Consider the following 25391-nt stretch of genomic DNA (forward strand, 5'->3'; position numbering starts at 1 on the left):
TAAACTCTTTATTAAGAAAAAGAAAGGTAGAAATGTGATTATAATGACTAGCACTTTGGAGCAAGTTGTCAATTGCATACTTTGTCACACAACTCATTAGCCACATTCATTGTTTACTACACATGACCTCTGCTCCAGCATCTTCGATATATAAGAAATGATATCGTAATTTATAATTTCAAAGATATGATGTAACTATAATTCGAAGAATGTGACATATTCCCAGATATTGTAATTTATAGTTTGAGTAATGTGGCACTCTAACGATATTAGTCATAATGATTCCGATTTGCTGGTGATAAGTGATAACCTGAAAATTAGTCTCATCCAATGAGATGAGTGAGACATGGGGCGCTTAACTTTTTTAACAAAAAGAGAGATGATAAAACATGATTTTGATATATAGAGTTAGGCAATCATTTCGTTTCGTATATTTTTGTTTCGTGTATTTTCATGTATTAGAACGTGAAATCCGTATCCGTCCGTTATTGATTTCGTGTACCTAATTTGAAATCCGTATCATATCCAAAACGTTTTGTGTATTTTTCATATACTTTTCGTGTATATTATATATATATATATATTAAAATATTAGTATAATTTTAATCAAAAATAGTTTTAATATATATATTTTCCTGTATGATTTTACTAAATATGAATGATATATTTATACTTGCATACAATTCTCTACAAATTTATTAATGTATCTCTAATATATATTTAAATTTACATATAAATATATATATTTTACACAATTATATATACAATATATTATAACATTTATATAATAAAAATTATGTACAAATATTTTGTGTACTTTCGTGTACTCAAAATGAAAACTCAAATCCGACACGAAATCTATCGTATAACTTCATGTTCGTGTACATTCGTGTTTCGTGTATCAAAAATCAAAACATATATCCATTTTTTTCGTGTCGTTTCGTTTCGTGTTAGCGTGCTACGTACCAAATTGTCAGGCATATATCATAAATTGTTTTTGCCACTTGGGGACGATCCAACAAAATCCATCTAAGAATAAATGGTATGAAAAGCTTCAAAAGAAGAGTCCACAAGAAGGCAAGAAGCATGTGAAATGGGACTTTAATAGAATGTATTATATAAATATGACAGTAGAACTTTTGCTTTCCCAGCAACATTTGACCAAAAAGTCATGGGAACATTAGAAATGATGAACATTACCGCTACTTTGGGAAACTTTTGTTGGCAAACATTACTCTGACAAGCTATATGATTCAAGTCACTAAATTAGCTAGAATACCATCTGTAATACGAATACCATAAGCATATGATTTAATGCAACAGATGAAATACAAGAAACTAAGAAAGTAACATCTGATTATATCCCTTTTAGGATAGGGACATCTTTCTGGTACTGCTCGATAGAATCGATTACTTGAATTGAATAGGACTCTTGTTCAGGGTAATAAGCAATAGGATCAGTTAGTAGGGGATGTGGAAGATTAAGCACACCTTCAAGGGTTGCATGCAGACAGTAAGCTGAATATGTGACATGGTATCCACCTTCTTGGACTATTAGCAGACGCCCGTCGCTGTGCTTGTCAGCCAGGCTACGGGTTATCTTGCCTATTTCTCGGTAACCCTCCATTGTCAAACATTGCCTGCCGTTTGGATCAAACTGAAACACGGATGTTGTTAGCAACTTCTATATAATTATTGATATGAAACGGAAGAACCTTCACATCTCTCTGGTTCCGAGATGGAGCCAGGAATTCTGGCGAAGGGGGCCAAATTCTTGGTGAAATATATAAGATTTTCAAAATGTAGAAAATATAAGCTTGATTTTTAATAACACAGTGGAGTATAATCTGTAACTAGAAACCCCATAAAAGTAAAGATGTGAAGAAAAAAAAGAGGAATAAACTGATATAAATGTAAGAGAAAAAAAAACTTACAATATAAATCATTAAAACAAGAAACGATAAAAAAGTTGACAGGTCCTATATTTTTATGTTAGAAAGAACTGAACCAAGGACCTTCTACCAAAAGACTATTTGAGAAACTATTCTTTTCCTGCAAGCTTCAATTCTAGCAAAAGTACAACCGCAATGGTACCAATTATTTTTTTTTTCAAATTACACTATTCTCAAGTAAAGTTTAGGCAAGGAAGAAATATGTTGATAGATTCATGAGGTTTGGCATTGAAGGCAAAAGTTTGTAAGTCGTCTATTTATGAATACAGTCATTCATAAGTTACTCTAGCACACAGGAAACTGAAGAGTATAATTGAGACTGTAATATAAGTCTTGTAAGAAAAAAACTGACACCTATAAGACCGCTGGTAAGTGTGTGCCGGGACTAAATTTTTTTTGAGGATACTTAGAATCCGTCCATTTTCCCTCAGGTTCACGGTAGGGATCAGCACAAATTAGAAACTATATGACTGCAAGAATTGTATAGATATTTAGATTTCAATGAAGAGTAATAAGTTTTAAGTACTAACTAAAGAGAATGAGGAGAGTACTACTTAAAAAGAAGTGAGGAAAACAGGTCAACAGTCCTTTCTATGATCATTGGATAGAATGACTATCATAGAAAAGAAGAACGTAAATAATTTTATTCTTCCAAGGCCTTTTATTTCTTTCTCAGTACTCTGATGTTTCTGATTCTGCTAGATCTCTTCAATGGCTAAAATTGAGATCATGCATTATACTACTTCTTCAATAAGAGCATCCAAGTTTAGTAGATTACTAGTACTAACAAAAACATAACTAAACAAATAAGAAAAACAATTAGTACTTACAGCACTTGAATCTTGACCAACAACCAAAACTACCATATCAGGCTCAAACTTCTGAACAGCAGGGGCAACAATCTTTGTCATAGCATATTTATAGCCTTTATCACCTGTTCCATTCGGCAGAGGTATATTCAAATTATAACCAAACCCTTCCTCTTCACCAACTTCTTCCACTGATCCACTCTGTGGATGTGATGATCCCCATGAACCATGATTCATATGAAGAGAAACAGTAAGAACCTTATTAGAACGATAAAACCCCTCTGCAGTTCCATTTCCATAATGAACATCAATATCAACAACGACCACTTTCCTACAACCAGTATCTAAAGCGAACTGTACAGCAAGACCAGCGTTATTAAGGAAGCAGTATCCATCAGCTTGAGTGGGCTGAGCATGATGACCAGGTGGCCTAACCAATGTATAAGCAATTTTTCCAGAGCCGTCAAGGATATGCTTCATTGCTGCCAGTGCAGTACCAGCAGCTAGAAGAGAAGCATGCCAAGATCCGGGATTCAGAAATGTACCAGAACAGAACTCTCTCCCACCACATCTATCTGCTTCGATTAGTTCATTAATATATTCTGGGAATCAGAATCCTCATATCAGATACTCCTTCAAATTTCATAATCATCCATCAACAAGAGTCATTTTTAAAAGATTTCAAAACTAATTGCACTTCAATCAACCACTGTTTAATATTAACCACAACCTCCAACTTAAGATGGAACAATTACAGATTATGCAAATTTATGTCGAATGTTCCTCAAACATAAAAGCTATCAATTTTATTCGACATTAATTCATCATTAACTCCTGTCATATAAAATCAAATTAAAAATAGGATACTTTGCCTAATACACAAATCTTTAATGGGTTAATTATCTGATTGGGCACTCACTTCACACCAATATATCATTCGGGACACTCTCGAATTTTCGGTATCATTTGAAACACTGTTTTCAGAAACTGTATCAGTCTTAAAAGTAAAAAGTTAAATTCAAAAACAAATCGACAGTTTAAGAAGTGTTACTTATGGGGATTTAACACAGTAGGCTAATGTAGGTATGATTAATTGAATTTCGGCGTCCAAAAAAATGGCTATATAAGGATTATTAGGTTCTTCATAACCCATATCTTCCACATCAATTTTACCTAGTTTTTGGACGCGGAAATTCAATTAATTGTACCTACATAATCTCTATATCCTACTGTGTTAAAGCCCTATGAGTGACAGTTCTTCAACTGTCGATTTGGTTTCGAATTTAACGTTTCATTCTTAAGACTGATACAATTTCTGAAAACGGTGATTCAAATGAGACCGAAAATTCGAGAGTGCCCCGGATGATATATTGGTGTGAAGTGAGTGCCCAGTTAGATAATTAACCCAATCTAATTCAGATGTGCCCAAAATCACCAGTGAGTGGCATATAATCTCAAATACAGAAAATTTAATCAAGTGGGCACATTGTAATCACAAAAAAGATTCAATTTTTAACAACATAAAGAAAACCCAACATGAAAATAGTGAAACAAACAGGGGTGGTGAGTAAATAACCTCGAGTATGAAAAGAATACAATTCATTAATGAGTGCAGGCCTCCCAGAATGCCAAGAAAGAAAAGGAGAAATGGGACCCCTTTTTAAGATAGAAAGCATGTTCTTGATTCTGTCGGAATTTTCAGGGTGCTTATCAAGAACATCAAGAAAACCAGGGTCAATCCCAGAGTCAAACACACCTTTCCCTGTGTCATGTTGGAGCATACCCTCGTGCCAAAACACATGGATTCTTCTATCTTCTGATGAACATGGAGCTTCAGTAGCAGTCGACATTGATTTTTATCCTGATATAAAGTTTATGGACTGAGAATTTGTCACTGGTGTGGAGAACTCGGAGCTGCTTGTCAAGTCAATAAGTCAAACTATTAGGCAGGACAGTGATAATGGAAATTTTATTTTTTTCAGAAAGCTTAAGCGTAGGAGAGTGTTTTAATTTTTTAATCAAAATTATTATAATTAATTTTTACATATTAATATCTATTATATTATATGCATTATTATTATTTTGGATTTAAATAACAAAAAATATGCGAGTTGGTGAATGACTGAGATTTAAAATTTTGATGTGCACGGATCATGCTAGTTTGTTGAGATTTGTTTCAAAGTACTATTCATCATTCCATTCGAAATTCAAGTAATAGCTTGTAGTTGCTTTGTCAAGGAACCAGTCACTCCTCAAGGTGTTAGAGAATGACCCTTTCCAGGATCTTATATTATATTCTAACATTCCCCCTCACTCGAGAGCCCATTTATGGGTCGAAAAGTGGATCACGGACGCTCATCTTTGGAGCATTAATTTGCCATTCGTGCCGGGATCGAACCTGAGTCCTCTGCCAACCTGGCTCTGATACCATGTCAAGGAACCAGTCACTCTAAAACCTCAAGGTGTTAGAGAATGGCTCTTTCCAGGATCTTATATTATATTCTAACATGGTTTGATAATGTCTAATCAGAAATAAGAAGGGAGGCATCATCTATTATCATTCGATTTAGAATTGACAATTTGAAAGTTGGAATTATAATACAATTGTTTGTCAAGGACCAGGACCCTAAATCTCGTCGCAAATTATGGCCCTCAGTTGTTGACAAACACCATTTGGCAACCAAGTTGAAGAGCGTTCAAGTTATTTTTAAAGATGCTTGGAATTTACTGACATCAGCAAAAGAACGTGTTTTTCAGACAACTTTTTCTGCTGAAATTCATGAGAAGTTTAACTTAGGACTTGAGGGATAATTGCAGAACTTATAAGTCATACACTTCAAATGGTAAAAAGAAAGTAATTGGCACTAACAACCCTATTGGTCATTCAATGCCCACATTCCCTTTACACATTTGTAATCTAAGCACACAATTGATTCCTCATGTTCCTTATCTTCTGTTTAAGCAACAAAACCACCATAACTACAACAATTTTGCAACAAACCGAAATATTCTGTGGCTACCAAATCACAGAAGCATATTAAACTAGAGAAAGCAGAACTAGACAAGAGAAGCAAACGTCCACTTCTGCTTTACAGATGACAAGCCTATCAGCTAAATTTATAACCATAAATAGATCAGTTTCAGATCAATGTTGGTCATGGCAACGCTAACCTGCCGTTGCTCTCAACATATCCAGACCTAAAACTGATGTATCAGGTGATTTCACTGAAAACTACATGGCCTACCAGTTGCAGCAATAGAAACCCCAGGATGGAGAGGCTGGTGAGGCGCTGCACTGTCATTACCTGCACCATTGGCTGACACTGCGCTGCTTTGGACTGTATGCCCCAAGAGGCGGACGAGGGAGAGAAATATTTCCATCCTCGTTACATCTCTGTTAGCCTGTACACAGAACTTGCAAAATAAAGATATGTATGCAAAGATATACAATAGTTCGAGAGCTATTTGAGAAGCAATTACCGTTCAATATTACTTCTAACTACTTGAGGAATGAGGAGTTGAGAATCTTTGTTTTAAAGCCATCAATTTTCTTAATTTATATATATATATTTGAGGTTTATGACTCGGAAGCATCTGACTGTATACTTCTTAAAGTATCGACCACAATTAAACTATTTAAGTCTTCCTTGAAAAAACTCATAAAGATATGATGGCCAAAATACTCCTGATGATATCGCTTACCTCTACGACAAATTGTGCCCATATCTTGTTGTTACGAGTTTCCAACACCCCCTTCAAAATGGTCAATCCTAATCCTTTTACGATATCAGCTATTTCCAAAAATAAACCTCGTTCTTCACAGAGCATCTGTCCATTTGTAAAAGTAAGAAAAAGGAAACAAGCATTAATACATAAAAGTGAGTGATTGGCAATAAAGTATTATAATGTTATAGTGTAGCATCTATTAGCTTTAGCTTATACCAACAGATATTTATTTGAGATGTAACATTCTAATTACTACCTCTACAAGCATTTGGCGCGGTGTATTCAAATCTTCAACTATGATAGGGCAGACCATTGATTGTGAACCAACTTCATATGCCCACGTTGCTCCACCTTCAAAGTTATCCTTCAATAGTAATCCACCTTCCTTGTTCAGAATCTGCAGTTTTACACAGTAAATGTAATCTTATTCTGAACGTTCATTGTTTTAGAAAGCCATTTTCCGCAGAACATATGAAACACTGAATTGCATTATAGACTTTAATATGCAATTAAATGGCTGAATTACTGATCATCCACTATTGAAAAATTCTAATATGAAAAGTGTATATATATTGTATACCTTGGATTCCCCAGTTTGTTTTAGTTTGTCAGCATGCTTCGTAACACCTTGTAAGAACATCATATGTTTAATAGTCCGTTCCAGTAATGCATCGATGCTACACTGTTAGCGGAGACAGTTTGCAATAAATATCATTAATAACTAAACATATCAATTGAACAAGACAAAAGGATGTAAAAAAAAGTACCTTTGCACTATTTGGAACTATTTCCCTCAACTCTTTTACGCGATCTTGAATCATCTGCCGGTCTTTTGGTCTGGGTCTAGGATTCTCTCCAGGTTTAGATCTTTTGCGATTTGATTTGCTGGTTACATCAGGCTTCTTGGTAATTGCTGTTGAACTAGTACTCTGCTTTATTTCAGAACCTTGTTCAATCCAAGAATTACTTTGGGATCCATAAAAGGACTTGCTTTGGGAAAAGATCTCTGACTCTTCTTTACACGGCTCATAATTGAATGAACAAGATTTGAGTGCCATTTCTTTTGGTAAGGATTTGGCAAGATCAATGCATGCTTCCTGCATCAGGTTAGAAGTAATCGCTCGCTTACAGGAAGTTGAAGCAGTAGGAGCATAAGCGCTACTGACCTTTGTCAATGAAGTCTTGCAAGACAAACTATCATCCGAAGCCTCCTTTGTAGCAGGCTGAACACTGGAGACCACAGCATCTAGAAGATGATCTGTGCTTGTCACACAGAAAGCATCACTATCTGAGGTTCCTTCATTATGTACTTGCCTTACAGAACTTGCATTTTGAAGTTTGTACAGTGTATGGTTATTCTTCTCCAGATATTGCAAGTTTGTTCCAGTCCCATCATTTAAGAGATTATTCCAACTTTCATCGAGGAGACGGTTTTTAAAATTCATACCAAAAACATCAAACAAGTCATCCCCAGAATGCGACTGGACATGCGCATCCTCAAACTGAGCATGCCCAATACTATAATATCCAGATTTTTGCTTCTGAGTATCATGAATAAAACCAAAACCACCATTAGACTGAGTGAAATGATTGTGTGCTGGAGGAAAAGGGTCAATACTATCATGAAACATATCATTTTTCTTTTCCTCTTTACCCCTGTCTAAGTCAAACTGAGAGCATGTTTTGTCTTGAAATTTATTTCTAGTGTCAGAACTACTAGGGGATGAGTGGTTGGGAGCCAATTCTTTTGCAATATTCAGTGGAGACAACTGGTTTGTATACTGATAGCCATTTTGAAACTCACTTTCAGTTTGCCTTCTCACAAATTCATGCACACTTGAAAGAGATGACACATTTGATATCTCTGACAGACCACTCAAAACATAATGCGGGTTACTTAACTTTTGTAGTTGGGCATTGCCCGAACATTCATGAGGACTTGAAATCAAGCCTTCTGTTGTCCACTTCAAGAGAGATGCATCAGATACATTACCACAGCCAACAGCGTAATCTACCAACAACTTTTTTTCCGAGTTTCTACTACCAGAAATAGTAGCTGATGGACCAGGAGAGGGTTGCTGATTTACCATAGATTCCGTAAGGTAAGAAGGGGCCTTCTCATTCCACCAAAATTTTGGATCAGAGTTGATGCTTTCAGCTCCTGTAATTCTATTTTCTAGTTGGCTGCTTTGATCAATTGCCGGCTTTCTATCTGCAATATTTTGAGCTTCAGCATTGGATATAACAGAGGGTTGGTGGTTAAAGTTTAGAGCAGTAGACAGTGGATTATCCTGAGTTTGACCAACTATACTCAAAGCTCGAGAGTCATTTTGCTGGTTGTAGTTGTCAGTAGAGCAAGAAGTCAGGGCCTTAGATTTTCCAGAAGGATTAGTAGAAGCAGAATTACTAAGAACTACTGCTTCAAGCTCCGAGGCAGGTTCTGTAGTTGCAAAGTTGTCTGAAAACAGAACTCCAGGAATATATCCTAGTTGCAGAATCAGAGTCTTGACGTCATTTACAAACTGCATGTTCTCTGTTATCTGTGCAAGTTGAGATGCCCGCTTTAATAGAGTAAGAAAAATTTGAAGTGCTCTAGCACAATGAAGTACTTAAAAATGAATATAAATGGAGTGAGGATCAATATAACATCTCTAAAGCAAATTGTACAGATAGGGGATCCTGCAAAGTGAATAAAGAATAACTGACTTTGTTACTCTAGTATCAGACTATCAAGGTTCACTTAGTATGAAAACTAAGATCTCTTAAATATGTCTCCTCAGTATAGATATTAAAGCCTCAAAAGAGCAGATCTGGTTGGGATTATCTAATCAGTTACAGAGAGTAAAACTACACACTACACCTCTGACCTATCAAGGACAGAAAACAGATAGATCTATGGAAAGAGAAAGATATTCAGAATATAATCATGGTCAGATAACATGAAGCCACACAACAAAACTAACACTTGTCATAATTGACATCTATAGAACACTGAAATTTGTGTAATGACATTAGAAAGGAGGCTAAAACAATTCAAATGAATTCCAGGATGACAATTGTAACAATGATCTAGAATAAAATAAAACAAAGAGAATATGTGTGGGTGTGGGAGTGTTTGTGTGGTTACATAACATGAAGCCAAAATAATATTAAATTAAATGGACAAATATAATGGTCCCAGAACATGAAACTATGCAGCAAAACTGAGACCTATCATATTAATAAAATTTTACTGCACAGAAAAGATTATATTGACAGTAAACAGAGGCTACAACAATCCAAGTGGAGTTTTGCAATGCCAGTTGTAATAATAATCCATTTTAATAGTGATCCAATATAACATAAAGCAAAGAGTATTAAAATATAAAATACTAAATACTAAACTGTACCACCTTAAAACAGAATCTAAAAGAAAATAAAGAATGGCATAAAAATTCACTGATTGCATGTATGGAGTAAAATTATTGAATGAATGAGATATCGGCTACTACTTATTAAGTTCAATCACTACTAGAAACCATGTAAACCAAAACCAGGATATTAATATAACAAGCATGGATTCACTATGTCCCATGGTAGAGAAGCTAGTGCTTACAGATGATGACGAGCCAAGCTGAACAACACCATGAGGAAGAACAGGAATTACTGCAACAGTCTGCATATTAAAAACAGATATAATTTGTGAACAAGAAAACAAGAACGTGATAGGTATGTGATACAGAGATTAAACCCACCTGCATTCCAGCTGAGATCTGCTGATGTATCTCATTTAGTACCTAACATCATCCAGAACAAGAATAGAGGGTTGATTAAAACATGCATTATAGTAGGAATTCAAGACCTGAACAAACAGCTAAAAAGCTTGTACATTCTATCTTAGAGCAAGTCCAACGGTGGTGTTAAAGTAGGTGCTATTGCTATAATATAGCATCCAAGCAAAAAATTCAACACCAATGGGATGCTAAACTTGAATGTAAAATAGCAAAATGCTATACTTGGTTCTATATATAGAACCAACTATAGATGGTGCTATAATTGCCACATAAGCATGCAAGTGACAAAATGTATTAATAAAGTAATAGTGACAAATATAGTTATGTACTTAAAGATTATGTAATTAGAATATAGCTTTATTTGGATATGTTTGGTGCTATTTTGCATTTACCATTGGACCATAAGTTCTATTTTAGCACCAAAAATCACTTTTTGGTTTCAAATTATAACAATAGCTACATCTATTTTAACATCACCATTGGACTTGCTCTTATAAGAATCTTTGATCAAATGTACGTTCAGATAATGAGGATGCAATGAGAAAAAGATACTGTCAAATCTCCTTCCTGTACTTCTGAATTTCGAACTCATCTTTCCTAATTGAAAATTTAGTCATTAGAAGACCAAATTATTGTATAATGTTATACCTCTGGTGGATGGTATTCTTTTATATAATTCTGGGAATGAATCCAATGATAGTTTCCGGTGAATGCAGCCCGCCCAACGAGTCTGGAGAAGAAAATTGTAGAAAAAACAGCACCTTTTGAGCTTTTCATCTTTCAAAAAGAAAGCAGGGACTGAAGGAAACAGAGCAAGAACATAAAGAAGATATTTGAAATCATACCCTTCTCCAACAATATTAACATGATTGTCTAGCATCATCTTGTTCACAAGTAATTGCACTCTATCCCCCCCTTGGAACCCAAGAGAATTGTACATTTCAGGAGCAGCAAGACCAGTATGCCAGTCGTGAAAAGTACATTTTGATATTTCAATCCCAGGCATGAGTGGTACACCAGAATATGTAACCGGACCATAATAGCATTCTTCCCAGATTAAAAGCCTAGAAATGAAATACCGGATATATAAATTCCAGAAGCAGCTCCAACTTAATCATCTATAGTATAAAAATGTATACTTATACCGTCTAGGCCAACAGATGAACAGCCAAATATACAGAATGGTCTAAATTATTAAGATTTCACGGCTTTAGAGGAATTAAACAAATTTAACATTGTCCAAACTTGAAGGGCAAACAGAATTACAATGAACTCATATGACAATATATATAAATTTATTTTTCACAGTAAAGTGCTGATAGACAAAGCAGTTTCAACTAGAGGGAGAATCAGATTGTACAGCTGAAATTAATTTTAAGTATTAAGAATCATTATAGCCTTAGGACCCTTAACCATGAGGTATATACACATGCACATTCTGATTAAATATAGATGTTTAAAAAGAAAATTGAATCTTGAGAAGGTGAGCAATATGACATTTAGTGAAACTTTCTCCTTCCCTCAGCTTCTGCAGAAACTAGACACCATCATCAAGAGGTAGACAATAAATTTAAGTGAATCAAAGTAAACGCAAAGAAAGATGAACAGATAGTATACAGTAGTAGACAATAAAGAAGATCTGCTCATCTGCATAGATATTCAAAAAGCTGGAGATAATGTCTGCATTGTCTCCAGTTTTTAAGAAATCAAACAGAAACAAGGGTCAGCAAAAGTTTCTAAAAGAAAAAATGAGATTGAATGTAACAATACAACTGCAACAAAAACACTCAAAACACAAACAATCAAAGAGTAAAGACCATCTTGAATGTTCAATATATGACAAGTGACAACTAAGTATATATTTGAATAACCCTCTCAACTTGATCCAAAGCAAGTAGATATTCATTAATATGGATATATGATATAGAGGAAACATACTTAGGGTTTTGGCAACCAATCTTCCAAAAAACAGCATAAGACCACTGGTTAACTCCACAGAGAGTTTTGAGAGCTTCTTTTAAAAGATAACCCATTTCTCTTATGACCTTAAAGTTTCAATCTTTTTACCATATGCTACAAAAACACCTTGAAATGAAGTTCTTGAACATTCACTGACACGATTGTTCTCTTGTTCTTTTTTCTTGATAAAAATCTCTAATCTAACTACCTCTGCAAGACCCCCTCCCAGCTTGTTTAGTCCTCAGCCCACCACTCATCTTCCTCTCTGGATCCAAACTCCCATAAATACTCATTCTACAAGCCATTCTACAGAGATATGCAAACTAAAAAACAAACTCTCAAAAATACTCTTGGGACAATCTACACAAACCCAAAGGCTTTGAGCTCATAGTTTGTCATTAAGCTCTTCATTATTAGCAATAAAAGTTGTACTCAAGAAAAGGGTAAGATTTTGTGTTGAAGATCTCACTAAAGAAAGATTAAAGTTTGGATCTTTGGTGAGATTGAAGCTAAAGATTCAAGATTTGAGCTGAAAATTTTGGTTTGAGTTAGTTTTTTGGGTGGGTTGGTGAATGGTTAAGTGGGCTTCACAGCTTTTGTATAAAAATAATCTCTGTGTCTGTCTGCTCATACTCTTTCTTTAATCTTTACTTCACTCTGATGATCTCAAGCTCAACAATTTTATATCACCCGTTTAATATGCTGAACAAATGATAATAATATTCCCACTCTGATGATCTCAAGCTCAACAATTTTATATCACCCGTTTAATATGCTGAACAAATGATAATAATATTTTAACTGTTTATCAAAACAAAATAAGAAAAAGTAATGACGATTGTTTCAAAAGAAAAAAGGAGGGATGACAAGTTAATTAAAACCTTAGATCAAGAATTACCTATATAAATTTATTGAAAAATATTATATTCTACAAAATGAAGTATTAGTTTTTTTCTCATAATTTAATTAGACAACAGTATTCCAGGCGTATCAAATGAACACGATAAATCATAATATTTTTTTCATTTAAATAGAAATGAAGAGGAGAATTCTGCTACCTCTCATGCCATCTGCACTATCATACTAATAGGCTTTTTTAATATATAACAAAGAAATGCAGTTTTGAGTGAACTAGAATATTATATAATGACAAATTTTAATTAATATTATTTATTATAATAATAACTTTGATTTAAAAATTTATTAGAGAAAAAGAATATAAGAGTGACAGGGACACAGGGTGTAAAATAAAGAAAATGAATATTGTATTCTGAAATAAAATCAAAATTGATTAGTCAATACTTTTCTGAAGAAATAATTAGTCAATACTTAATACTAATTTTTTTAGATGATTAGAAGATAATTAAAATTCCATTTTACATGCAAATCATAGACCAAAACCATATATAGCCAATATGTTAAATATGCTTTCATGCAAATGATAGATAGCTGATAGCCCTTACAGGAGTTCTTGCACTAAACAGTTCCTGATTTCTAAGAATACCCATACACTCGTGAAAATTTACTATTTAACCATTTATTTGTCGCTTCTTGCAAACTCACTTTTATATTTGTCCTTTTTAACGTTATCTTCTCCGTAGGTCCGGCGGTTGGCGCCGACCCAATTTTAAGTAAATCACTCGATGCATTATCATTTCTTAAACCCTAGCTAATGATGTTCTAAAACTGAAAGGTGCTATACAATGATATATTTGTGATCATTGAGTTCAATAAGAATATTCAATATATATCAATGTATTCTTAAACTTGATTGAGAAGTGAATGGTTCTACCTTTCATTTCTTTTGCAAAATTGTTACTTATGTAGCTCCATTGCTTTAGGGTAATAGATTATTTGAAGTCTGAGAAGAAAATTATAAATTTGTCATCAAAATAAGCATAATATAATCAGTATTATTCATGAAAAAAGTCCTAAATTAATATTTAAAATAATTTTATCAAATTTTTTTTTATTAAATTTGGCTGTCTAGCAATCTCCGATTTGCCGAAAAGATTTTCAATAAATTTTTCACAAATCACGATTCTATAGATTAAATGATTAGTTACGATCCATTATCGATTTCTACATGAATATGACTCTCTTTGACCGCTCTTTTTTCTCTTTTGATTAGCTACCGCGGGGACTTCCATCAGATCTGTACAAGTGGAAAGTCACAACCTTCTATTTCCTTCGTGTTTTTTCCTTTTCTCAATAAATCTTGTTTTAAGATTTATATTTCTCTAAAAATCTTTCTTGTTAGATAGGATTAGTCTTTTTTTAAAAAAAATTTGGCATTAATTTGTCTTTTCGAATCTAAGGATTCATAGCTTTTTTTGATTTGGACTTTTTTTTTATCTCACTTTCACGAAATTACAGATTTATCGTTCTTAGTAGTGATTTTGTTCGTAAAAATGATCGGAATTATCTTGTTTTTTTGGATTTTTTACCCACGTATAAAAATCGTCTCAGATACTCGTTTGTCCTGTCAAAATTATAGGATGAAAACCAGCAAGACCGCATGGCATTAAGCGTCACCTCACCACATCATTTATTGGAGAAGTAATATTTAGCTAAAAGCTTTTAACATTAACAAATATCAAATTTATGTCCAATTTCGTTATAATGCAGTTGAGAATAATTTATATAGTCAAACTCTCGATTTAAGAGGGTTAGGTTACTGGCTTACTGCTTGTCGATATTCTATCTGCCTATACGCATGACTAATCTAATCTACCGCAGGACACTGATTATAATTTTTTTTAATAAATGACTTAATTTAATAATAAATAATACGGTATATACATAAACAGTCACGTCAACAAAATACAAAAAAAATCTCTGATTAATTCGTTCTGCTTGGAGATAAAATCATGCGGCATCTACATAAACAATCACGTTATTCTTCTTGCGAGCGGATGCTTGAGTGCTGTGAGGCTTGAGTATCCAATAATTTGGTTGATTGTATTATTGATAACGGTTTTGATTAATAGTACAAGTTGGGATGTGGTTTTTCCGCGTCAAATATATTGTTGTGTGTGCAGTGGCGGAACTAGAAATTCATGTAAAGAGGAGCGTCATGTAAATACTCTTTTTATGCGGACACGTTATTTACGTTATTTTTTAGAACACATTTTTAAAACTCTTATAAAGTTAGTATTATAATTTTTCATTTTAAATTTTTTTTCATGAATAAAAGTTTGATGTTTAAAACTTTATTAAAAAAAATAAATTAGAAAAATGTTATGAAACTATACTTCATAGGAGGCTCAAAATACGTGCATATAGTGAACGTAAACTATCTGGTGGGACGGAGGAAACATAATATTATAATGGTTTAACTTTCATTACATGAAAATTTATACTACTAATTAATCGATCTCTCTATATTTCAGTATATTGTTCATTTTTCACTGAGTGTATTACATTTTCTATTCTATGTATTACTTCTGTTTTATGAGAATAAAGTAGAGGGTCTGGGTATACGTAAATTCTTATATTTAATAATTATATTAAGTAAAAGGAGTAGTGTTAGTGACGCTACCAAAACACAAATTAGGGTTTTGAGAGTCGACTCCCAAAACTAAGCCGTCCCTTCTCCATTCTTCACCTTCATCCTCTTCATCCACCAAATCATTTTCGCTCTCCCATCTTCTCCACTATTTACCAGTTTTTTGTTTTTAATAAAATCGAGTGTTGCTTAAACCTCGAAGATTCCAATCGAGTTTTATTCTCGGATCTGTTTCGGATTTGAGTTTGGACTTGATTGTTTTCTGAATAAATCAGATCTTTTGAAATCAAAGGTCCGATTGTGTTTTCCTGTCTCGCCTTTTGGCGTGTGTTGATTTAGTACCCCATTCTTGGGTGATTCTGCGTTGTTATGTCTTTCTGTGTTATCAATGAGAATGATTGTGATGGAGTTTTAGGAGATCTGCCTTATCGCATCATTAATACTTTCGTCATGTCTATAGCTGGCTCCCGGCATGTAGATAGCTGGGGTATGCTTGGAACGATTGCGATCGCATGTGCTCACCTTTCACAAATTATAGTTGTTCATTATTCGAGAACTCTTGTTCCTCATTGCTTAGTTTTTACAACTGAGTCGCCTGAACACCGCAACAGCCATGGAACTACTGTGAAGGTCAATTGTGAAGCTACCATTTTCGGGATTGATGTAGGTTGGATTACTCAAGAAACCTTTGTATTCATTTTCAGTTTCAAGAATCCTTGGATTCAGTGTGTTAAGCAGTCAGGAAACAATGCGGCTATTTGTTTAGCTCGTTTTATTGTTTATCAACCTGATTGCATTGTTAGTTTGGGGATTTGTCCCGACTAGATACTTATTTTAATTTAATGGAATGAATTTGCATTTTGTCAAAAAAAAAAAAAGGTAGAGGGTCTGGGTCAGTTTTATTTTTTAAAGCAGAGGCAAACATTAATCCACAAGATTAGACCTATAAGAAAAAATTATATTTGAGTTAAGTGGGGGCAGCAGACCCCCGGTCACAAGGCTCCTTCCGCCACTGTGTGTGCGCTTTGTATTAGAACTTGAATCTCGTATTTTTATCTTTGACATTTAGATGCAGCAAGTGACCTGTTTGATAATAATCCTATCATAATGTCAAATTTTAACCAAATTACTAAGTAGAGATGATAATTTTTATATTTTCTACAATGTTATTATTGATTGTCGGTTAAGACCTTTTTTCCGTTAGAAATATTGTAAGGACAAGTTTAATATTATATTATATCTATCTTATTATATTTATATATACTAGCCTTTAACCCCGTGCAAAACACGGGCGGGTATATGATTCGTAATTTATTAATTATAATTTAATTCTTAACACCATTTTATTAGTATTTTAGTATTAAATTGGATTTTAGTTTAATTATATTAACCAACTCGTTATATCTTCTAACGGAAATTTAGCTTTCACAAATTATTATCTATCTATAAATATTTTTTTATATTAATATGTGACAGTTTATTATTCAATTTAAATCAAAATTTTCATATTTCATATATCTTCATATGTTACGTAATGGCTCGTGTTTGTAATGAAATAGAATACGTAAGTGTTAAATTTCGAGTATAATACGTTATAATTAAAAAGTAGCGTCTTTATTAATTATTTATATGTATTTTAGACAAAAGATATTCATAATTGTATATTTATAATTAGTTATACGTTTATCTATAAGTAATTTTTAATATTAATATATGTTATTAACAGTAGTTTCACCTTTTTTTTAACTAATTATAAATTATATTTAAAAAGATATTAATATACATAAGGAGTGTTTTTAGTATATGAAACTGTTTAATAGATATCTACTTGTAGATTTTTAGTTTTAGAGTAGAGTACCAAACCAAAATTTTGTACGACTACAAATTATACCTATGTTGGCTTTTTATAGTATAGTATAGATATATATAATAGAAGAAAACAAAAACTTATAATTATAATGATATTTTATATTTCATGATAAGAAAACATCATAATATCGTTTTAAGATTAGATAGAGAAGAAATGCTTTGTTTAACAAAAGATAAATAGTGTGGAATAAGGTATAGAACCAATATTTACTACTACGTATTATATAATTTTGTTTAGCATCAACCATCATATTTTGGTGTTAGGTATCTAATTTAGCACAACAAAACACTATTGTGCATGTGTAGTTATTTAGGGCGCAATGGGAAGAGGCCAATAGGGAGACAGTAGTCCATAGCATGCTACAAATTCCAAACAAACATTATTGTGCAAAGTGCATTGTAATTCTATCCACAGTGACACCCAGCACAAGTGCTTTGAGCCCCTAAATTTGCCATACATACATAAATATGAGTAGCATGAAGAAGAGAGAACTGATGCCCACAAGATACCTTTGTGGAAGCAAGAGTAACAATTGATCAACTGAAGTAAATTTAGTTTTCCCACATCTTTATTCTTATTGCTTTTGTGGTCCAGTCCCTACTTTGTCCATTTTACCATTCCCATGCTTCTTCACTTTGCTTTCACCCAACATGGACTACTGCTGCTCTGGAAGTCTACGTTATGTGCCAATTTTGAGCATACCTATGTCACACATCTAACTGTAGGATCATTTTCACATACAATCACGGAGGATTCATTGGTTTCCAGGGGAGATTTAAATTTTAAAGCATGTATTAAAAAATATATATGATTAAGTTTAATATATTTTATTTATAAAATCTAGGAAAAGAAAATTAAAAGTAAAAGTCACTTTAATTTATGCGTTTTTAATATTTTTTCTGGTATTTACAGCTTATTGCGTATAAAAACTATTAATATAATAATATAATATTATAAATTTAATTTTTAAAGTGGTCATTTATACTTTTATAAAATCAAACTTCAAAAACAAAATAAGTCAGTGGAAAACTAAAATTTTCACTTCTCAGATTCTAGATTATAAATCAAAAATCAACTTACAAACCTTCTGCATAGATAATAGGAGGTATTTCTAATTTATAAATCCACGAGCATTTTTAAACCGAGCTAAACAACAACTTTGTGAGATGTCTACTCTTTTTTAGTTCTTCCGCACATTTAGATGAACTTTGATTTAATCAATCTTTTACAAAGTGCATGGAAAATTTTTCCTAAGACACATTTTGAAAAATTATTGTACCAAATTTATATTTTTGTTTTTAGAAATATTTAAGAAAATATAGGAGACCACATCAAGAAATACGTATCCCAATTTAGAAAATTTGTTGATACATGTATCTAACCAAATATAAATACATGAAATTTGTAGCTCATGGATAAGAATAACTAGAATTGTGAATATCCTTATATTCTTTTTGTTTCAATATTTTTTTTCATAATGCTTAGATTAGATGAACTGGTACATGAGTAGGGTATTGTTTTTGTCAGGCATGACATGAGTAGTTTAACAACTGAACTTTGTAATAAATTTGTTATTTAATAACAGTGGTCAGCAATTTTACAAGTCAGTCGTAAAAGATTCAAAGTAAAATTTTGAATGAAAATAAAGACATGTAGTACTTTAATTTGGGATTTAAATTATTGGCCCATTAAAATATTACCACTTCTTTTTAAATAGAAAAAAAATACATTTGTGAGTACATGATCCCATTTCTGAAATAGTTCCCGCCAGTTAATTTGCATGTACAATTTTTGAATGCAACAAATTATGCTAATATGCACGGTGATACTTGTGATATTGGTGACAAGAAAAAGGCTTTAGTTTGAGAATATATAATGATATTCTTTCCAAAACCAACAAAGCCCATGCACACAAAAGTGCAAAAGCGCAATGACTCATGCTTAACAAATACGTTTGTAGAATTGTAGCACTTTTATCGTGTGAAAAAAGCTGCAATATTTGGTATGATATATGAGACCACTTTGAATCTGTGATTTGGGGTATTATTCATTTTTATTCTATTCAAAAAGAAAATTCACCACCAATAATAATTGTACATATTAATAATCACCTCTGTCGCCTTCAAAACTAACTAATCCCTTAACAAGATTGATAAAATAAGCCTCAAGGATTTCACTTGTGGGCGACCAGAAGTTGGGCTTTTTTTCAAGAAAAACACTGGCTTCTAAGTTCTACCCTACTTAGTGATCTGCGAAACAAGTTGAGAGACAATCAAGAAGTTGAATATATAATTAAAGACAATGAAATCTTCTAAAGCTTTTATCAACAAATTTTATGTATTAATAAAAGTTTCTTATATTATAATAATTGTTTTTTTTTTTAAGGAAAACCTTAACTTGCAAATTCAAATATCAACCAATTTGTCAGTATTCAAAAACTTAAAAAATTTACAAGTCGCATTGTCCAGAAAAGTTAAATAATTTTTAAGTCCGGTTTTACTTATCTAGGGTTATGTTCCAGAGGGAACCATTAGAGAGAACCATGAAACCCTTACCTTATTAAGTAAGGGTTCTGCAGCAGAACTTAAGTATTAGTTGGGGTTCTGCAGCAGAACTTCACAAAAAAAATGTCAATATCTATGGATTATATTTTTAAATTATTTTTGAACACACACAACGATGAAAAAACATAAAAAAACATGTATTTTAGATTTAGATCCTGAAAATCTATTTAAAATTTAGGATTCTGCAGCAGAACCCTAGTGGTTCTATGGTTCTATTTTAAGGAGTGGTTCTTTCTTGAGCGCGACCCATCTATTATAATTCATTTATTATATTTTATGAAAGAGTAGTTCCAAAGGGCAAGTACCCAAATTTTGTTTAAAAATCATCTTTTCACAAATAATAATGATATATAAATGACTTATTTTGAATTTTAGACGCATATATATTTTATATATATATATATATATATAGGCAAGTGCTCAAATACAAACTCCTTACAGTACAAATATACAAACAATCACTAAATGTGTTGAACATAATCACTAAATGTTTGAATAGAATCACTAAATCTACCAGGCGGGTCTGATGGAGAGATAAGGGGAGGGAAGCACTTACGGGGCGGAGTAGCCGCGTGGTGATGCAGCGCGGCCAGCAGCAGCCGCGACGCCAACACGGCTGCAGTGCTAGAAACACGATTGAGGGAAAGAGACACGATTGAGGGTGAGGAGAAAAGCAGTGGTGATATCGTGTGCGTGTATAGCACTGCTCAGTGAAGACAAACAACCAGAGAGAGAGAGCTGCTGGCATTGGTGGTGGTGGTGGGTGGTTGAGAGAGAGAGAGAGAGAGAGTGTGTGTGTGTGTGTGTGGCGCTAGTGGGCGGTGGTGGTGGTGATTCGAGGTGATTGTGGTGGTGATGGTGATGGATATATGTATGTATTTGTTAAATTAAAAACTGTTAATCACTAGATATTATTGTCATAATCACTGGTTTGTACGTTTGTACAGTAAGGAGTTTGTACTGGAGTAGGACCCTATATATATATATATATATATATATATATATATATATATATATATATATATATATATATATATATATATATATATATATATATAAGTGCTCAAATGAGAACCCCAACTAATATGAGATATGAGATCTAATCTCAGCCACACATTTTTATCCCCAAATTAAATCCCAACCACACATTTAAAGTCAAGTTTCATTTTAATCCACCTCCACTCTCTCGCCACCCACCCACCCATTTCTCGCACCGCTCTAACAAAACACCCCTTTTCTCTCGGCGGCAGCTCCGCCGCGCCGGCAGTCCCCCAGCCACCACTGCCGCAACACCTCAGATCTCTCTCCCCCTCTCCATCCCCCTCCCCTCCTCCCCCCCCTCCCTCTCGAACAGAAGGTTATCCGGTGTTTGTGCACACACAGGCTTAAGATACACAAACACTCTGGCGACTCCGGCGGTGGCATTGACTTCGCCGCGGCGTTTTGTCCCAAAGACTACAAAAAGCGCGGATCTGCCACCTCCTACCTTCATCCGCCGTCGCCACGCTGCTGTGTTTGCTGAAGATGCTGATCGTGGTGGTGTGATGAGTGGCGGTGGTGTTGCTTATGTAGTGATTTTTGTTTTTACGATGGTGATTTTCATTTTCTGGTGTTAATTTCTCATTTACTGGCGTTGACTTCTCATTTTTTAGTGGTGATTTTTGTTTATACGATGGTGATTTTGTTTTGTAGTTGGTGGTTTTTCCGATACAGGGGTGATGGTGGTTGTTTGTAGATGGTGGTGGTGTGATGATTTTTGTTTTTACGGTGGTGATTTTTTTTTCTGGTGTTGATTTCTCATTTTCTGGTGGTGAATTTTGTTTTAACGGAGGTGATTTTAAATTTCTGCCGTTGTTTTCTTGATTTTCTGACGGTGATTTTTAGTTTTTTGGTGGTGATTTTATGTTTGCCGGAGGTGGTGGCTCTGGTCAGCGGTGGTTGAAGGTGATAGGTAGTTGAATTAAAAGATGATAAAATATTAAATGAATGAGGAGAGATGAATATAATGTATTTAAATGAGTGGCTAAGATTAGATCTCATATCTCACCATAAGATTGGTTCTCACTGGATGCACACGAATGAGTACTCAAATTACTATTAGAAATGTTATTATATATCCATTCACACGTCAGTTTGAGAAACTTTTAAAAATTTTATTTGAAATATATTAATACTTTTTGAAATATATACTTTTCTAAATTAAGAAAAACAATTCAAATATTTATTTTAGTATAAAATGGAATCTCCCGCCAACTTGAATTTAATAAACTCTGCTTAATTTTGACGAGTACTCAATATCGTGGCTAGCCTCTCTCTTAACTTTGACAGTACAAATAAATTGATTCTAATTTATAAAACCAATTCCAAGACTTTAAGTCAACCAAACATCCCGATATCAGGGCCACACCCAAAAAAATGGATTTCGACCTTGAGTATGTTTCCCTCGACTTAATCCCCTAGCCATTTTCGATTTAAGACTTAAACTTAGAAATAAGACAGAAACTAACTTAAAATCAAAAGTTAGTTTGAGATATTTATTCAATTACTTAATTTTTAAATTTTTTTTTGATAAAAGTTGCTCATAAATCATAAGTTACACATAAATTATTTTCCTATTATATTATAATAACTCATAAATCATTGATAAGTCAAGATCACCAAAACATATATTTTAACTTGTCAATTTACCATATTAAATCACTTTAATTTATAAGTTACAATTTTAAACTCAACCAAACGGTTCCGTCAAAATTCAAGTTAAAACGAGGTCGTAAAATATTATCACACTATAATATTCTTCTTAAAACATCATCAAGACGGACGATTTTGTAATTCATAAAAAAAATGTATATAATCTGGTCTTTCTAATTAATCTTCAAATATTTACCGTAATTACAACGCTACTCAGAATCAGAAACCAGACTCATCGACAGTATTTCACAGATTGAGCTTACCGCCCACATTATTTAAAGCCACATACCAACAAGTAGTCGTCGTATTAATTTTCAACCCTCACGAAATATTCCGATAGAGAATCACTCCTTTCATCTCCTCCAAGCACTCTTTGGCGGCCAGATGGAGAAAGTCAAATGCTTACCCATTTCATTATTATCATTATGGGCTTCTCGTGTTTGACCCACCACAATCACTCATTTTACAAAGCTAAGTATGACCACTAAACCGAAACAAGAAAGTATCAACTTTTTATATATACGTACATCATAAATTCAATTAAACTTAACCTAACTGTGTATCTAGAATAGTCGCAGCCCTTTTATTTGATTAAATTCATTCAAACCCTACAGCTGTATATATACCATGCTCTACATTCATTTAATTTTGGATCTCTTCTAAGTTATTCTACCTGCCCTCACGACTCTCACTTTGTTACTTTTTATTCTAGTCGAATATTTTGATTTTATTCGGATTCTTGCGTTTCTTGTACACTCAAATGGAAGAAATAGATATACCGTCGTATTTCATTTGTCCTATTTCACTACAAATTATGAAAGATCCGGTGACGGCCATCACCGGCATAACGTATGACCGGGAGAGCATAGAGCAGTGGCTTCTGACGGCTGACGATGTCGTCTGTCCTGCGACGAAACAGCCATTGCCGAGAGACTCGGATTTGACTCCCAACCACACGCTCCGTCGCCTCATCCAAGCGTGGTGCACAGCCAATGCTGATTGCGGTATTGACCGGATCCCTACTCCGAAATCTCCTTTAAGCATGTCTCATGTTCTTAAACTACACCGCCAGCTCAACATTCCGCAGTTGAGTCTAAGCGCTTTGAAATTGATCGATGTTCTTGCGAATGAGAACGAGAAGAATCGAAAATGCATGGCCGAAGCGGGCACCGCAAAGGCCATGGTTGCGGTGATCGTGAAATGCTTTGAGGAAAGTCGATTGCTCGGGCTCGAAGAAGCGTTTAGGGTTCTTCATCTTACATGGAAGCCGTCTCTCGACAATATTCGCGTCGTCAAAGAGAATTTTGATCTCATCGAGTCAATATTATGGATTCTCCAAGTTGATCACAAAGATGATGAAATTGAAATTGAAACCTCCGTGGTGCTCAAACAATTCGCGGTTTTGGTGCTGAAAACAATTATCGACGTCGCGAGTTCGAGTCTACTCGAAAGATTACATAATAACTTCTTCTACGTTACTGTCAAAATGCTGAGAGACGATCATATATCCGAGCAAGGAATAAAGACAATGCTACATATTCTAATAGATTTGTGTCCTTGGGGGCGAAACCGAATCAAGATCATAGAAGCGGGTGCTGTTCATGAGCTAATCGAGCTCGAGCTAGGGCAGCCGGGAAAACACGTGACGGAGCTTATATTTTGCTTATTGGCTCATCTTTGTGCTTGTGCTGATGGCCGGGCTCAGCTGGTGAAGCATGCGGTAGGTATTGCATTGGTATCTAAGAGGATTCTGAGGGTTTCTCCGGGGACAGATGATAGAGCAGTTCAGGTATTAGCGTTAATCGCGCGATATTCGGGCACGGATGAGGTCCTGGGGGAGATGTTGATGGTCGGAGGTGTTGCCAAGCTGTGCATGGTGATTCAAGCAAGCTGTCAAGATTATGTCAAGAGGAAAGCCAGGGAGATTCTTCGGTTGCATAACAATGCTTGGACTAGTTCTCCTTGTATTGGTGTATATCTATTTACTAAATTCGCTTAATTAGTTCTGTTAATTGCTTGTTAAATTAATTAAGCAACTTGAAATGATGATTTGAAACTCTATAATGCTCACAAGAACATTGTTCTGAGATGTTGCAGAAGGATATTTTGAGCATGTCATATAAAATAATGGATTCCTTGTATTGCATTCTATTTTTAATTATTCGTGTGACACCAAAATGATTAGCATATTTAAATTGGCCTGCGATTACAATGAGATCACTCCTAATTTGTTTTTTAACTTGTTGATTGGAAGCCTGCATGTTGCATTGTTGCTTATGTTTATTAACCATTGACTAGGGGTGAGTATTCGGAAATTTGATTACCGAACCGAAATTATTTTGGATATCCAAATTTCTAAAAATGTGAAATTTCATTTCCAAATACCGAACCGAATTAATTTCGGATGGAAACCAAACCATTAATATTAATCCGGATCGGATTCCAAACTTTCCAAAAAACCAAACAACAAAAAGTATCATATAACACAACCTTAATTGTGCATATAACACAAACTGTATGTATATAACAAAATTAAAAA

General features: G+C 33.9%; 3 protein-coding genes across 3 annotated transcripts; 1 reads left to right on the forward strand and 2 right to left on the reverse strand.

Moving 5' to 3' along the window:
- Positions 1-1087: 1087 nt before the first annotated feature.
- On the reverse strand, positions 1088-4715 carry LOC108220008 (histone deacetylase 8). The gene is made up of 3 exons (XM_017393637.2): positions 4338-4715; positions 2783-3363; positions 1088-1657 (listed from the first exon to the last, which is right to left on the reverse strand). Exons 1-3 carry the CDS (start codon positions 4609-4611, stop codon positions 1358-1360), a joined length of 1155 nt encoding a protein of 384 aa, XP_017249126.1. The 5' UTR covers positions 4612-4715; the 3' UTR covers positions 1088-1357.
- A 975-nt stretch (positions 4716-5690) lies between these two features.
- Positions 5691-12893, reverse strand: LOC108223501 (transcription factor LHW). Its single transcript, XM_017397800.2, has 10 exons — positions 12199-12893; positions 11106-11324; positions 10909-10990; positions 10222-10263; positions 10083-10142; positions 7255-9027; positions 7068-7169; positions 6744-6884; positions 6464-6589; positions 5691-6163 (listed from the first exon to the last, which is right to left on the reverse strand). The coding sequence occupies exons 1-10, from the start codon at positions 12291-12293 to the stop codon at positions 5984-5986; spliced, it is 2820 nt and encodes a 939-aa protein (XP_017253289.1). The 5' UTR covers positions 12294-12893; the 3' UTR covers positions 5691-5983.
- Positions 12894-23444: 10551 nt separating this feature from the next.
- LOC108222386 (E3 ubiquitin-protein ligase PUB24) lies at positions 23445-25047 on the forward strand. The gene has a single exon (XM_017396303.2). The coding sequence runs from the start codon at positions 23613-23615 to the stop codon at positions 24849-24851; it is 1239 nt and encodes a 412-aa protein (XP_017251792.1). The 5' UTR covers positions 23445-23612; the 3' UTR covers positions 24852-25047.
- Positions 25048-25391: the final 344 nt, after the last annotated feature.

This window comes from Daucus carota, chromosome 5 (assembly GCF_001625215.2).
Source record: "Daucus carota subsp. sativus chromosome 5, DH1 v3.0, whole genome shotgun sequence".
NCBI lineage: Eukaryota > Viridiplantae > Streptophyta > Magnoliopsida > Apiales > Apiaceae > Daucus > Daucus carota.

Excerpts from the sequence above, each read along its gene's own strand:
- LOC108223501 (XM_017397800.2), bottom strand. The coding sequence starts at position 12,293 with ATGGGTTATCTTTTAAAAGAAGCTCTCAAAACTCTCTGTGGAGTTAAC. Across the intron at positions 9,028-10,082 it reads AGCTTGGCTCGTCATCATCT|ATAACAGAGAACATGCAGTT; the intron begins GTAAGCACTAGC and ends CAACTTGCACAG. Across the intron at positions 6,885-7,067 it reads AACAAACTGGGGAATCCAAG|ATTCTGAACAAGGAAGGTGG; the intron begins GTATACAATATA and ends GTAAAACTGCAG.
- LOC108222386 (XM_017396303.2), top strand. The coding sequence starts at position 23,613 with ATGGAAGAAATAGATATACCGTCGTATTTCATTTGTCCTATTTCACTA.
- LOC108220008 (XM_017393637.2), bottom strand. The coding sequence starts at position 4,611 with ATGTCGACTGCTACTGAAGCTCCATGTTCATCAGAAGATAGAAGAATC. Across the intron at positions 3,364-4,337 it reads GTATTCTTTTCATACTCGAG|AATATATTAATGAACTAATC; the intron begins GTTATTTACTCA and ends TCTGATTCCCAG. Across the intron at positions 1,658-2,782 it reads TTGGTCAAGATTCAAGTGCT|TTTGATCCAAACGGCAGGCA; the intron begins GTAAGTACTAAT and ends TCCGTGTTTCAG.